This window comes from Gymnodraco acuticeps, unplaced genomic scaffold (genome assembly GCF_902827175.1).
Source record: "Gymnodraco acuticeps unplaced genomic scaffold, fGymAcu1.1, whole genome shotgun sequence".
NCBI lineage: Eukaryota > Metazoa > Chordata > Actinopteri > Perciformes > Bathydraconidae > Gymnodraco > Gymnodraco acuticeps.
This window is the reverse complement of record NW_022991603.1, coordinates 1-16,914: the sequence shown is the minus strand read 5'-3', so window position 1 is coordinate 16,914 and position 16,914 is coordinate 1. Positions and strand designations below refer to the sequence as shown.

Sequence of the window (16,914 nt, the reverse complement as noted above, 5' to 3'; positions counted from 1 at the left end):
TGTGTGTGTGTGTGTGTGTGTGTGTGTGTGTGTGTGTGTGTGTGTGTGTGTGTGTGTGTGTGTGTGTGTGTGTGTTGTGTGTGTGTGTGTGTGTGTGTGTGTGTGTGTGTGTGTGTGTGTGTGTGTGTGTGTGTGTGTGTGTGTGTGTGTGTGTGTGTGTGTGTGTGTGTGTGTGTGTGTGTGTGTGTGTGTGTGTGTGTGTGTGTGTGTGTGTGTGTGTGTGTGTTGTAGGCTCCTCCCCCCCCCCTCTCTCTCTCTCCTCTCTCTGTGTGGTGGATGTCAGCAGTGTGGACTTCAAGCTCTTGGTGTTCACACACTCAGTCAGACAGTCTGATTAACAGGTTGATCCAGCGCCTGGAGAGTGTGTGTGAGATAGAAAGAGTGAGTGAGGTGTGTCAGTGTAGGATGTGTATGTGAGGGAGGATGAAGAGGGGTCGGTCTTGCTGTAGATGGATCCTCATCCGCTGCTGCTACTGCTGCTACGATGGCACAGGTGGGACACTGTGTTTTTGTGTGTTTGTGTGTGTGAGATGATCAATGGCAACACGTTTGTGTGTTTCAGACTGTTTCTGCACTGGTTGTGACTGTGAATGTTCTTGTGTTGCATGCTTTACAAGTTTGTAGTGTGTGTGTATGTGTAAAGGAATGAAGCAGAGAGCAGGTTTCCGACTGCCAGCATTCACATCTCAGGTGTGTGTGTGTTGCGTGTGTGTGTGTGTGTGTTGCGTGTGTGTGTGTGTGTTGCGTGCGTGCGTTAGTGGCTGAATGAAGGAGGTTTGGACATACCAATAAACAGACAGGCAGGGAGATACATTCCTGTCATTATTTTCTGTTTTGGCGCTACTGGAATCTAATTTGAATTGAAAATGAATTGTCAAACAGGAAGTTATGTGTCAGACAGACAGATATAGAAAGAGAGGGAATGAGTGAGAGAGAGGCAGTTATAGAGAAGAGGACAGTTTCTCTCTTTGTCTATACAGAGAATCAGATGTTGGATTGTGCAATAGTTTTCCTGCTATTCAGTCACCCACTGCACAGGGCGTGTGTGTTTTTCGGCATGTGTTTGGGAGTGTTGGGAGCAGGTTATGACAGAGACTTTGGCCACCATCAAAGCCCTGACTGCACTGGAGTGGTTTTAGTATATTTAACTGAATGTCCCAATCACTGTCTGTCCATACAGAGAGTCACAGTGGTTTCTGTTGTGTTGTATTTACAGTTGCTGGCTGATTAATGAGTGTTAATCTGTATAAACCTGTTCATCAGACACTGTATGACATGACTAATGTAAAAGTGATGAATCACCATACATTTGGAGTCAAACCAGGTCCTGACTTTCCATCCTGACATATTTGCAAATCAAGCATAATGGATCTATATTAACGACATGTATTGCTATGTATACCAGTAAACCTTGTAATGAAAAAAAGATCTAATTCAGATTAACTTTATACCTGATTTATGAACAACAGAGGTTTTTCAGAGTGGGACTGTAAAGTTCAATTGAGTTTTGGGCAGTGGTATCTTTTGGTTGATGGGTTGGTTCATAGCAAATGTGTGTTTTCAGTGTTTCAGCAGCAAGACTTTGCTCTCCTGAAAAAACAAAGCATTGTTTGATTGTTACGTGTACTCATTTCAAGCCTTTATTTACCCAGGTGTATCCCTTGAGATCATTGATCTCTTTTTCAAGGGAGACCTGCTAAGATAGGCAATATAATTGACCATGTGCTACTGGAAAGTGTATGACTTAAACAATGGAGGAGGATCACAAAACATTCAGATGTATTATTTGTCCCTATCAGACAGCTATGTCTCTATCCTGGAGGGACCTTGGGAGTTGTTACTAACTTCAACAAACACTCATGCAGCCACAATCATTTTGTGTAGGGACCATTGGCCAACACATTAGACATTGGCTGACATTTGAATCAAAGAGGTTTTATGCTGTTAGGAAATTGCCAATTCACTTCAATGTAAACGTAGTTTTAAGGTCAGTCGACCCCATTAACACTACGCACTTTTACCAATCAACGCTCTGAAGTCGACTAAATCTTGGAAGTGGTTTTATTGTGTTGACCAGTTATCTGGAATAACTCCAGTTTTCACAGCGCACTAAAGTAGTGGTATTTTGTTTTAACCCTGAGCTGAAATCCAACTTAACCCTGTAAAGCCCAAATATAGAAAAACATTAGAATTGTGTTGTTTGACCTTTCAGATGTTGTTGTAGGGAGCCTCTGGAGCAGAAATGAAAGAGTTTTCCAATTGTGTAAGTTTTGTTAAGTTTTTAGGGAAATGTTGTAATATATCAACGTTAAACTTTTATTTCTACTCACATTGTCTGAATAAATATATTGAACAACTAAGGGTTAATTAGCAGAATTGATTGCTTACTTAGCCTTACAGTATATCAGTATATAGCATGAATGATAATCACACATCAGTCATATTTGTTATGAATAGTCATTTCTTAAATAGTAATGCAATGGTAGTCGGAAAAGTAGAGACGGATGTCACACTTGCTGCGTTTGTGTACCTGTAAATGACTTCCTCTGTGATACCTGGACAAGAAAACTCAGTATTGGGACTGACACAATCTTTTTTCAGCCAGCGATACCTGTCACAGGGCTTGGTGGGTTTATGTGATTGGGGCTTGATGTCCACATAATCACTTATTGGGCGGTCATTGGGTTGTTGGTTTTCTTTGTCCACTTGTCCACAGGCATCTTCATCTGCCTCTTCTTCACTCATAGCAGTGTCGCTGTCCTCTGATTCCATCTCAAATTCACGTTCTCCGTTTTGGATGGCAGCAATCACATCACACAGCACACTGAATCCAGGACCTCTCTTTGCTGGTGGCATTCTGAAATGGAAACATTAATTAATAAATATGTATCAATAATACATATGCTTATTATATTGTAATAGATTCCCTGAAGGAATAGATAGGGTGGTGGGACAAGTGTTCATTCTGTCTGGCTTAGCCTATTATCATACTAAAAGGAATACCTACTGTACACCCACACATGCAGGTAAACCAGTTCAACAAGTCACACAATGCTGTCTGGCTAATGCTAACAGGCTAATTGTCATACTAAAAGGGATACATCCAAGTGTCCCAACACATTTCAGAAAGAACTGTTTCTGCCAGAACCAGAGAAGAGTTAAATATATTTGTGTAACTAATTAACTGATAAGATACAAGTAGAGTTTAAAATATTGCTAGAGATATAATTTCACATAATGCTATTAGAAATAATGTATTCAATTATGGTCTTAATTCAACATCTTAACAGAGGACACAATTAGAACTTAGTTATAGTGAATTATCAAATACATTATATTTCTATTAGTGTTTTATTTCCATATGCGAACATATAAGAAGGGCAATGACAGGTGCTCATGCTATTTTGACTACCACACTGACCCAGTGTTGTAATATTACAACAGAGACATAAGCTGCTCAAAATCAAATTTGATTAATGTATTCCACAAAAACGGAATATGTACATGTTCTAGACATTGTAATGATCACAAAAGAAAATATTTGAGGCATTTTACTTGAATCTGACAAATCCAGTCCAATAAAACAAAGATATGTTGCTCGTTTGAAGATTTGGAAGTTGTGTGAGTGTATGGCCAGAGGGCAGGACCTATAAACACATTTAATACCCAATAGCATTGTGAAGCTGAACAAAAGGACCGTTTGACTATGTAAAGTTAGTCTTTTCAAAGAGCTTAAAAGTGTGTGTGTGTGTGTGTGTGTGTGTGTGTGTGTGTGTGTGTGTGTGTGTGTGTGTGTGTGTGTGTGTGTGTGTGTGTGTGTGTGTGTGTGTGTGTGTGTGTGTGTGTGTGGTGTGTGTGTGTGTGTGGTGTGTGTGTGTGTGTGTGTGTGTGTGTGTGTGTGTGTGTGTGTGTGTGTGTGTGTGTGTGTGTGTGTGTGTGTGTGTGTGTGTGTGTGTGTGTGTGTGTGTGTGTGTGTGTGTGTGTGTGTGTGTGGTGTGTGTGTGTGTGTGTGTGTGTGTGTGTGTGTGTGTGTGTGTGTGTGTGTGTGTGTGTGTGTGTGTGTGTGTGTGTGTGTGTGTGTGTGTGTGTGTGTGTGTGTGTGTGTGTGTGTGTCATGCTGCTCTGTTTAGCTAAACTTTAACTCACCGCTGTGTGTGGACAGAAGGTGGACTTTGTCTCCAGAGCCTCTGAGCTTCGTGCTGTATGGAGTTGCAGGCAGCTGAACTGGTTACATACATTTGAGTGATTACAGAATTAGTCCAAGGTGATTCATATAGATACTCTATATATCCTCAAATGTAATGAGTAACCGTCTCAAAGTTTGGGAAAGCAACCAGTTTCCTCTTGTTGAGGATCAGGGGGAGAAGTGCATCTGCTTTCAGTTCTGTATTCCTCAAATGGCAAAGGATTCATCACTAGCCAGTGAAGTTCAGCTTGTTATACTGGTTTCTATAACATGTCTATTACAGAATGCATCTACATGTGTATGAGGTGTACAAAAATGATTCCAAAATATATACAGTATGTCGGAACAGGATACTGAAGGCACAGTGCAGCAATCAGAGATGCTAACTTGTTGTTTATGATGAACTTGCATGGCTTTCTTGACTGGAAGACAGACAGACAGACAGACTTAATCCTCAATCACATACTCAGGTCTCGAGCGATTAACTGGGGTGTAAAGTGGTCCTACGTCCCATCCATTACCCATTAATCCTGAAGATGGGCAGGAAACTACTGACTACTGACTACTGACTCTGAGACAAACACACACACACCCTTACACCCCCCCCACACACACACACACACAGTCTCCCAGTAGAGATAATGGATAGAGATGTTTTCTGCTTAACTGCTTCATCAGCTGTGGTTTGACCAGCTCCTCAGTTTTATTTTAAAAACAAAACTTTAAATCTTCCCATTTCATAGAAAGGACTGGTCAGTCTGGGTGATTACAGTAGAGTAGGAGGAATACTTACTAGGATAACAATAACTAGACTTAAGTATTACATCTACTATCCTGTAAATGCACTTGTTGTTTTGGTTAGTTTGAAGGGGCCCTATTGTGCTCATGTTCAGACCTATAGAACGCACCAAGGGAAATCCTCAAAAGGTATAATTGTGCCGCTATAAAAAAGAGGTTAATATGTGGTGTAACATGTAAAAAATGTAATGTCCAGAAGTACACTTTTCTGCCTTTTCTTTGTTATTTCCCTTCCTCGCCGTTTCCCTCCAGAAACTTTTTGTGGAATGTTGTATTGTGAGTTATTCGATAAGATTTTACATTTCCAGTTGGAAAGTGTTTCAGAGTGTTTCCCATAATGTCTCAAAGTTCCCAGAGAGAGGAATGTGTTTCAGCTTATTGTCACAACGTATCTTTTCTTACCGAAAGGATTACATTTCTCTTTCTCTCCAGTCCTCTTTACCAAGCTGACAGCCAGGTTAAATAAAGTAAGAAGGATCTCTAGCGTAACGTTAGAACAGGGTTGACTCGGTATATGAAGTCACCTTTGTAGAACTTTAACTGTGATAATATCCAATATATTCCAATGTCCTTTACCACATGAGTGTGTTGCATAGGGATATTCAATACACAAACAATTCTACCATAACCATACTATATATTTCTTTAGATGTGTGTCATCACAACCTACAACATGTTGACCTTACTACGAGGGGAACTGCAGTCATTAGTTGTCGTTATGGGCTGATCATATAATTATTAATGTTTCCTATAAGGATTTCTCTGCTTTGAGATTCAAACTGAGAGGACTGGCAATTTCTCTGTTGTTTCTTTTTTGCATTTTAGGAAAAGGTGGCCAATTGTACTTCTACAGTTGTTGATACTGTTGATTCAAGGAATACTGGCCAAATAAAGTAGTATAGACTCAATGTAAGAGAGGGAGAAGCATCCAGAATACATATGGATGTTTTGATTAGATGCAGAGAGCCCCTTTTGTAACCTCTTCTTATTATTGTCCAGGCTCGTAATGATGCTGCTTTGAAGACTCAATAAAGCTTCTTCCTCTCTCAATAGCTTCCTTTGATCGTGTGTGTGTGTGTGTGTGTGTGTGTGTGTGTGTGTGTGTGTGTGTGTGTGTGTGTGTGTGTGTGTGTGTGTGTGTGTGTGTGTGTGTGTGTGTGTGTGTGTGTGTGTGTGTGTGTGTGTGTGTGTGTGTGTGTGTGTGTGTGTGTGTGTGTGTGTGTGTGTGTGTGGTGTGTGTGTGTGTGTGTGTGTGTGTGTGTGTGTGTGTGTGTGTGTGTGTGTGTGTGTGTGTGTGTGTGTGTGTGTGTGTGTGTGTGTGTGTGTGTTATAAACTCACCTCCACCTTATATAGAAACAGGGGTCCTTGTTGCTAGGAGATCTTTAGCCTGGCAAAGACTGCTTACACAACACTCACTCTCTCCCTGTGTGTGTGTTGTACGTCTCTACATGTTATCTATAATCAGATGTGTGTATCCCCACTGGATGCAGATCTCCTTTTCTTTAAAGTCTCATGAAGTCTTAATAACCTTTCTGTTTGCATAAGATAAGCAATATACTTCTATTTCCCCCTAGGAAATATTGTTATGCATCTTCTTTAAGTCACATTACGGAAATGACTGTCAAAGAGAATAGAAGAAGTGTGCATGTAGCTAGTTCTTACATGTTTCTGCAGTAAGTACACACTTAAAGGTCCCATGTCATACTTTTCTGGTTATTACCCGTCCCCTTGTGTGTTATGAAGGTTTGTCTGCATGTAAACGGTCTGCAGTCACAAACCCTCAAAGTACACCCTGTAGCGAGTACAACTCTAACACAGAACAGACCTGTCTGTGCTGCCCCAGAACGCCTCGTTGGACATTTCTCTTTTTCTATTTGTTTCTTACGGGAATCAAAATGGACCTGTACAAAATTTACAAAGCGGAGCTCCTCACACACCAGGAGAGGTGGGGACCTTTAGCGTACATTTTCAACTAACAGGGAGTCCCCTGGTTGGTAATAGACGAGTTGGGATCGCGGAGAAATGCTCTCCGCAAACCCATTCTCACAGCGTTCTAAAAAATGGTCTTTCTCAATGTCAAGCCACACTTATTGTTTTTACTTCGGCTGTGAGTGTTTGTGTGTGCTCAGGATGAGTTTCGCGCTGTCCCGCTGTATCGCAGACTCGGAAACCACACCAGTAAGCCAGCTCACTGAGCAGCGAGCCTCGCAACGTCCCGACCAATCGGAGCACACTGGGCTCACAGGGAGGGGGGCAGGAGCTCCAACAAGCCGTTTAGGACAGAGAGTGAATACACATACTTTACAGAGATGCTGTATGAGAAACCAATGTGAGTTTGGAAAATTGCACAATATAAATCTATTTTAGTAGACCTCAACAATGGAATTATGATCAGTGGAAAGGCCATGACGTGGGACCTTTAGCATAGTGTCCTATCATTAAATGAGTGCCACAGCTTATAATTATCAGTAATTCTGTTTGCATAGAGAGTGTGGTTGCGTGTTATGCCAAATATGTACGGCACAGGAGAGAGGACGTAACAGAGAGAGGAATGAGAGGATTGTCATCTTCCCAGATTACTGCCACTTCCTGCCATTGGCATTAAAGCATGAGTGCAGAGCAGGCGCGATCAGGTAATGAAAATGACAGCTTTTGAACTTTCCACACACTGTTTTTACCTAAAGTATGCTTTGCATTTCATGTTGCATGCATTTTGAAGTGAATTCCACAGATACCGTTCAGTGCATATGGCGAGAGTTAGTCGTAACTACATGGACTTTTTTGAGTTACTTACCTGGTCCTTTGCGTGTGTGTGAGTGTCGATGTGTGTTTGTGTCAAGTTTCAATACTCTCTTGTCAATAGAGCCATTCATAGACAAAATGTGTGTGTGCAGTGTAATTACAGAATGAAACCAAGTGTGTGAGAGAGCACGCAAGACAAAACCTCTGTTCTGTTGCATTCAGACTGCTGGTTTGGTCTCCACAGACTGGACGTCAGATGTGTGTGTGAGAGTGTGTGTGTCTCTGTGTATGTGTGAGATTAAAGATAGTGAGTGATGGGGATTTTAACAGTAGACAGTCTGTCTTTCTGTCGGCGGCTAAACAAAAGCTTCCTTGTTTGGTCTCACCTGACTTTGGCCGTCAGTGTGACTCTGCTGTACTCTGTAGTACACAGTATCCAGTATAACTAAAACTGCAATACTCCATTCCTAACCATCACTTTTTAATTGTATCAAGTCTGGCTTTGGATCTTAGTTAATGATGACTGAAAATGTTGATTTCAGTTCATAGGAGGCTTATGTCGTCCTCTAAAATATATTTTCTTGTCAAAATAACGTTGCCGTAGAAAGTGTTTGTGTAGCTTTGAAGTTTCACGGGTCAGAAAACCTGTAATGTTGGTGTGGGCGTGCTGTACCGGGAACAGATAGAAGATGAAAAGAAAACCTGGAAGTCCACATCAACAATGCTGCTACTTTCCATTGTCTGGATGACAGTAATTATGTGGCAACCGACGCCTCGAGACTTCCTGTCACAAAAACCTTCATGTCTGATATGAATATTTCCCTTCCCTGGTGTCCTCCCCTGAGATCATGAGTGTGTGTGTGTGGAATGTTTTGTATTGAGATGAATCATGTTTGTTTCATGACAACTGATGATAAGATATAAAGGAATGTGTGTTGTTGGCCATAAAGTACATATCACATACTTCTCATTACTGAGGTCTCACCTAATGAATCATCACAGCGACAACTGAGCTTCATAGGCCAAGGAAGGCTGCAACATGAAAGCTTTTTAAAGTGCACAATAATTGGGTCTTGTGTGAAGAGTTGTTTTTGTCACACTTTTAGCTCATTTTATGGTATTTTCCTTTAAAGGATCTGTTCTTGGTTGTTCTGGTGACTGGTCAAATACAACAAGCTGACAGCATCACACTGATGTCCTGCTGCGTCATTTTTCTCTGAAGAAGTTCAAGCAGTGATTTCTTATCAGTCAGCTGTGTGTGTGTGTGTGTGTGCGCACTCAAGTCTGTAATGAGTTTCTGTCGTCAGCCAGCTGTTAAGGCCCCTCAATGAGTGACATTGGTTCTGCTGAAATCGCGCACACACACACACACACAGCACGCACACACACACGCACACACGCACACACACACACACACACACACACACACACAGGTGACATGTTTCCCTCTCTTAAGAACACATCGCTGCATTTGCTCGAAAGCACTTCAGGGAGTAACCAGTGAAACGGGACGAATGGGACAGAGTGACGACAGAAAGAGTGAGAGAGAGTGAAGGGGATAATAAGGAGAAATCCTGCTGGGGGGGGGGGGGGTTGATTGCAGTCTCTGTCTATTTATGCAATTCCTCTCTTTTATTGTTCAATCCAGACCAAGTGTAGTAACAACCTTGGGTTCAGAATACGGCTGCAACCAACTATTATTTTCAGCGATTTATCTGCAGATAATTTTCTAGATTCATTGAATATTTGTCTGTAAAAAGTCATACTGAAAGTGTTCATCCTGGTGATGTCTTTAAATGTCTTGTTTTGTCTGTTGAGACCCCTAAAACGTTCATTTCCTACCGTTATTGAAGGAAAAACAAATCTCCATTGTCAAAATAGTTACGTTTGCAGCTGTAGTGAAGACCTGACTTGACCCGACGAGAGGAATGTGGGTGTGCTGCTGAGTGATTCAGTCGAATGCTCTGTAAATATGCACCAGTGTGTGATCAGGTTATCAGTTTACTGTAAATGCAGTCTTTCTTAAAGCGAACACTGTCTCAAACTCTGATCTTAATGATAACTTATTAATAGCTGTTGTTTATTTTAAGGACATCTCAAATATCATTATGTATCATTATGGTATGAAAGTATTGTTGATGGTGCTGGTTGGCCACTCCAAACGCTCAATAACAAAGGAAAGACCGACAGAGGTGTGTGTTTGTAGTTCTGTGTGTGTGCATGTGTTATATGCATTACTAAATACTGTACAGTGCCTTTTTAATGTTTTCAAATGTACTCTGAAGTTTGTCTCTTGAACCAGTCTTCACTAGCCCGGTCAAAGCTGGATTGTACTACAGTTTTTTGAATGTCACCTCCCTGTAGTGTCATTTTTGTTCCGCCAAGTGTGTGTGTAAGAGAAAAAGAGAACCTGAGCTAGCTTTTAATAGCGCTGCTGTGTGACCTGGACTGCTGTGTTGAACAGAGTGTTTATCTTTGCCAAATAGCTGAACATCAGATAGTAACTTAAACAGCAGATAAAATACACTCATTAACCTGCTGTCCTGCACACTTTGAAGGAATGAGCTCAGGAGAAAGTCCCTGTCAGACAAAAGTGTTGGACAAATATATAATTTAAACAATTTCTTCAAAGTAAGCAGCACACAGGCAATTCATTTAATGCATTACATGAAATTACCCCGCTTGTTATTCAATAAATAAAGAATATTTTATGTGTAAAGTTCAGAAAAGTAAATAAACACACACCCACACGTCGATTTGCACATTGTTGCACTGTTGAAATTGGACCTGCTCTGCTTACAAAACTTCAAGGAAGTGAAAGTGGATTCAATTCTTCATTTTACTGGATTTATTTTTAGGGTCACCATTGGAATAACACGAGTATCACATGTTTGGTATGTTAGCCTTTCACAGCTCAACTACAGTAGGGAGGCATTGAGATTAAAGCAGTCAGATATGCAGGGGAGGGGAGTACAGAAGAGCAAGAATAGGGTAAAAAAAGACTATAAACAAGTGGGTAAAAAGCTTCTGACTCATAGATACTACAGTTAAACACTTCAGGAGATACCGTTGACCCTTGACATTTAACTTCCCGTCTGAATAACACACACATACCCCCCACACCACGGCAGCCACAGCACATCGCTCCCAGCTGCTTGTGAGTGCAGCTGATCCACTGCACTGCTGACACATGACTACCGTCTCACACACACACACACTCAGTTCTGTTCAGATGTCTCAGGCTTTGCAGCAGATTTGCACAACAATTATTTTATCTCTAAACTGTAGAATGACAACTTCCTGATCTTGTCAACGTGCTTCAAACTATGCACTTATCTCTTAAATATGCGATGTAATCTCAGTGAAACTATGAACATGTCAGTATGTGCCAAATGTGGGGAACAACAAGTATATCATTACAGACATCTCAGTTCTGTGATTTGTCAAGACATGATTTAGAGATATCTCTGTGTACATGTTGCATAGTTTAAATTCTGTCCTGTCTAAATGCAAGAGACCTTTGCCACTGAATTGTCTAAAAGACGGTTGTAATTTCAATTTAATTTACCTATGTTTTCCTACAATCAAAGGCCTTCTTTTTATTAATGAAGATTTACGTTTAAGCTAGTTAAAACTGAAAATATGACTTCAAAGGAGAGAACATAGAGAACCTCTTTATGTGTTTCTGATGTATTGAAGTAACTGACTGATGGATTGCAGTAATGTGATGAATGATGGATAATGTTGAGACAAGTGAACGTGATGTTCCTGTCAGCTGATTTAACATGACTGTAAATGTCAAACACCCAGTGCACAGAGACTGACCTCAGTTTGAGCGACAATAAAGCAATAACTGTAGCAGGACCAAATGAAGTCCTCAAGTTTCTTCATTTAGCTGCAAAACACCATGAAGAACGGTTATGTATTTCATTCCTGTGCAATGAACAAGGGAGATTAAATGGAAGTGAAGTTGGATTAAACCATCTCTAGAACAATCAGTTGTCTCTTTATATAATCGATGATATTCAGTATGTAAGGAATGTGTACGCTAGATTCAATCTAAAACGGTATTTGATTTATTTCAGAAAACTATCCCGTGAGCGGCTCTGATGGAAAGACGGAGTCTGTGGCGGACCTCCAGCCGCAGCCCTCGCTCACCTCGGTTCACTCCAGCTCTCCGGGTCCCAAACGCTCCGGAAACACTCTGAGGAAGTGGCTCACCAGCCCGGTGCGCCGCCTCAGCCACGGCAGCTCCGTCAAGAAACTGCCCAACAACAAACAGAAGAAAACTGGTAAGAATAAACCACATGACTCTTGAGTATAACATATTTCTGACAAGTTAAAGCTCACCTATTATGCAAAATCCACTTGTTCACGTCTCTTCTACATCAACATGTGTCCCCTCTGTGGAAAGAGACTCTGAAAGTTTCAGGAAAAAAGATTCTCTCTCTTTTTGTCCTGATCCATTTCTATAAAAACCTGTCTGAAAATGAGCTGATCAGATTGTGGCCACTTTATGATGTCATGACGATGTTTTGGCTTGTGTAACCATTAGCCAATCACCAACCAAGGTAACCCCCCCCCCCACCTTATCACCTGCATCTCCTCCTAGAGCACCATTAGGCGCATTCACAACGCAGTACTTTTCCCACAAAGGTTCATGTGAACTTAGTTCATGAGAACTCTTTAGTTCTCATAACTAAGTACAGATCGCGTTCACACCGGAATAAGTCCCTGGGGGAGGATTAGGCAAATGAAGGTCACTGATGTCACTTCTTCTTCTTCTGCTTTGGGTTTACTGGCAGGCCGCAAACCACTTCACGGCGTATACTGCCGCCCAAAGTCCCCGGCCGGAAGTCCCCGGAGTTGGGGACTGGCTTCAGTAGAAGCTGCTGGGACTCCCAGCAGCTTCTACTGAAGCCTTCTGAGTAAATCGCCAGAACGCCGACACCTCCTCATCTCCACCGCTCCCATGTTTTATGTTGTGTTGCCTTAAGTTAGTCTCTCTGCGTTTCTGCGCTGGGCTAATGCTAATGCTAATAATGCTAATGCGAGGATAATAAAATGGCGGCTTCACAACACTTTTTGGGAGTTTTACGGGGCGTGGTTTGCAATCCGCCCAGCCAATCAGAAATATAGCTCTTTTCTCACAAGAGAGCCGTACGAAAGTCCCTGCTCTCTAGCAGCTCTCTGCTCTCTAGCAGGGACTTTCGTGGGGGTAAAAAGGTTCTCATGAACTAATTTTAGTACCTGCTCTTTTTGGTGTGAACGCGACAAAAGAGTTCTCATGAACTAAGTTCTCATGAATCTTTGTGGGAAAAGTACTGCGGTGTGAATGCGCCTATTGAGTTCTTTGTAACCAAATATCTCTCAGAGGGGCCTGGGGAGGGGCTCCTTATTTTCATCTAAAGCAGGGGTAGCCAACACGGTGCCCGCGGGCACTCAGTCGCCCGCAGGGGCAACGTGAGGCGCCCGCCGGCCACGTTCTAAAAATAGCTCGCCAAGAAAATCCAAAATGTATAAAATACACAAAACAAAAAAGGAAATGTAATTTAAAATAATCTACCACATGCATAAACGAAACTTAAATCATAACAAACTCTATCTACTTACTACAACTCTATATCTAACACCCCTCCTCCCCCCACCCCCACAATGAATATCGACCAATCACGTTCTTGCTTGATTTGCGGGACCAGCGCGTTCTTATTATACATCCATGGACCAGCGTTGCAGTCGGGAAGAAAAGCAATGTAGCACCTCCCGGCTAATTTTCCTTCTGGCAGAATCTACACAAGACATCAGCCCCATTGAACAGCCTATCATGCCAGGCTATACAGCACATGAGGGGCAGAGTTTTACTGTGTGTGTTGCAACTTGCATATTTATTTATTGCACTTGACGCACACACGCATGGCGTAATCTCCAGGGGGGACATGTCCCCAGCACTTTTCGAAATCCTGTTTGTGTCCCCCCCACTTTACAGATATGTTTATTATTATTTGTTAACAGCAAACCGTCATCGCCACGGAGGAGAACACAGCCTGTGTGTGTGTGTGTGTGTGTGTGTGTGTGTGTGTGTGTGTGTGTGTGTGTGTGTGTGTGTTGTGTGTGTGTGTGTGTGTGTGTGTGTGGTGTGTGTGTGTGTTGTGTGTGTGTGTGTGTGTGTGTGTGTGTGTGTGTGTGTGTGTGTGTGTGGTGTGTGTGTGTGTGTGTGTGTGTGTGTGTGTGTGTGTGTGTGTGTGTGTGTGTGTGTGTGTGTGTGTGTGTGTGTGTGTGTGTGTGTGTGTGTGTGTGTGTGTGTGTGTGTGTGTGTGTGTGTGTGTGTGCGTGCCCCTTTATCTATTTAATATAGATAAAGTAATAAATCATTCCAATGTGTACAATAGGACAGTACAAAAACAGTTTAAAAGGGGAGTGATTAGTAAAATATGCATAAATAAAAAGAAAGAATGTGGTAACACAAGATAAGAATAAACAAGTTTAAATGATTTATTATTGGTTGTGATCATATTCTAAAGATGTTTGGATTCTTGAAAAGTATACAGCTCCCTTTCATCTGAGTGTTGAGAGCTGTATCCATACATTCATGTTGTGCTGAAGTGCACCAGATTGATGCATTTCACTTAGAGGAGGTGAGGTCCCCCCTGGAGGATGTGAGGCCCCCCCTAGAGGAGGTGAGGCCCGTCCACCCCCAAATAAAGCAGGTTAAAATAATTAAATTGCATGTTATTTTAGTAAACACTGAAAACGGGTCCCAAAGACCCAAACAGCTCACAAGGGTTAAAGATAAGCATATAATAATGTTAAAATGTGCTAAATATATACACTGCAAAAAACTAAAAAAAGAGGAGTAAAAGTAGCCCCTGACTTGTTTTATTTTTTTAAAGTAGCCCTCATCCTAAAAAAGGTTGGTGACCCCTGATCTAAAGTAACATCAGCACTTTAGAAACAGGGCTGAAACAGAGGGGATTATGGGTAATGCTGCAATGATCTGTTTGGTGTTTGGAGCCAAACACTTCAGAGACATGTTTTGTATCTGAGACCTATACTATATTGATGACAAACAGTATAATAGGGGACCTTTAAATACACCTATTGAGACTGAATATTGAGTCTTCACTGGGCCAAAATACAGTGAATTCAGCCATAAACTGCAACATTTCAAAGCATACCATACATTCTTCTTTCAGTTGTTTTTCCCTCCATGTAGCTTTTGGTTTAAATGTATTTTAGCACACTGCAACAAGTAGTCTGCTAATACTGTTGCAAGTAGAGGTCCTCTAAAAATTCCTGCTTTGTTGTTCAGTATTTGGATTTGTAACACAGCATTATATTAATGTTAAAAAGCATTATATTATTGGCTGACAATGCATTTTCAACATCAGTTTTGGGGGAAATACCCCAACAGGCAAAGTCTGTTTGAAAGATCCTGCTCTGATTGTTGTAGCGTTGAATACATGTTCACAAACAAATGGTTTTTGATCAACCAATCAAATGAAAAGCTCCTCCTCCTGTCACCATGTGGCAATAACACAACATTGTAACTGAGGGTTGAATAAAATAGATTACCCATTTCTAGTGTCAACAGGACTTTGGACAGATTTGGGTTAATGTGTTGCTAGATCTACCATTACGATTCCTTTAATGTCTTTCTAGCATTATAAGTAAGTACTACTATACAAGCTGTTTAAAACCTTCTTGATTTCTTGAATCCTCAATTGTTAAAATATTTTACATTTGGACTGAATGTGTGTGAGTAATTGAACTGTTTGATTTACAGGAACAGGAAGAGAGGAGAGCAGGAAGAGCATCGACCTGGGACCCCCCCTGCAGGACGACATCATCGACAAGGTGAGCAGGACATCCAACAAAAGAGTCTTTCATCTGCTGTGGTCTAAAGTGTGGTGTTTCACAAACCTGCTGACATTTCATAGCTTTAAAGGAAGACTTCAACCACAAATGAACTTGTATACCAATGACCTACATTTCATTACATGTCACTTGTTAGACGCTTTTATCCAAAGCGACTTATATACATTCAGTACTGTGGACAATCCCCACAGGAGCAATTTGAGGTGAAGCGTCTTACCCAGGGACACAACGACATGCTGACTGCAGTGGGACTCAAACTTGCTATCCTCTGATTCGAAGATCAGCGCACTAACGCACTGTGCCACACGCAGAACTCTTGCATGTTTACATATAAAAGGAAGATTAAAAAATTGAGGGAAGTCTTGATAATTGGAAATAAATGGGAGACGCAATTAACAGAAAAAATATATCAAAACATCCTTTTAAAAACGCTCACAAAACTCCTGCAGTATGATCAAATGCACATTCATCCAGTTGTATGCATTTTCACTTTCACTTGTTTTTTTAAGTGCTTTGGACTAGCTCCAATAATGAGCGCATGAAACACTAGATTCATTAAAATGATAAAACATTTGATTTCAAACGGCCTGTTGCGCTAATTTTTAAGGTTCATATTTATATTTTGTGGCTCTACTGTGAAACAGGAAAGGGAAAACCCAGACAAGCATTTTAGGGCCCCTTTAAAGTATGTCTTATTTCTGTTTGTTTTGCAGCACAATGAAAAGTTATCACGCCTTAAAGGATCCTTGTTGCATTTCTGATGCTGTTAAAGGGTTTTTGTAGACTCGGCAGGAAGAAAGGTTCAGACGGTCATTTATAATCCGATATAAAACACCTGATTAGATATGATTTATATTGGGCCTCTGATCTACCGAAAAAATATATGTGGTATCAAACCCTGCTTTATGTTTGGTTATCTGTTCCAGTCTATTAGGTATTTAGTTAAAAGATAATCTAACTGCTCCTTGTGGCCTTAGAGAACCTGTCAGGGAGGTATACAAGAGATTTCTACATCTACGTAATAGACCGTAAACAGCCAAGGTTCCTGTTCTGTGTGTGAGGGCTTTCTACTCCCACACGCAGACACATGAATGATCCAACTCCAGAATGACTCCCTGATTCCTGACACATACAAAACATCAGGGATCCGACTTCTGTGGATATTATTGTCATACAACTATTGATGTTGATGCTCTCCCACTTTATTAATAACTTAGCAATCATTTTGAAAACTCTTAACAATCATAAACGTATGAAACATGTCAGTTGCTGTTTCCTTACTTCTGGATGAGCTTTTTGCGACCAACAATGA

At 41.2% G+C, this 16,914-nt stretch overlaps 1 protein-coding gene across 1 annotated transcript in view; it reads left to right on the top strand.

Annotated features, from left to right (window-relative positions):
• Positions 1-15,581, top strand: part of LOC117533979 (kalirin-like) — a gene marked incomplete at both ends in the record, with an annotated part of 61,216 nt that extends 45,635 nt beyond the window's left edge. Inside the window, 2 exon segments of the mRNA XM_034198008.1 lie at positions 11,813-12,019; positions 15,511-15,581. Of these exon segments, the coding sequence (XP_034053899.1) occupies positions 11,813-12,019; positions 15,511-15,581 (278 nt within the window).
• Between the last annotated feature and the right edge of the window lie 1,333 nt (positions 15,582-16,914).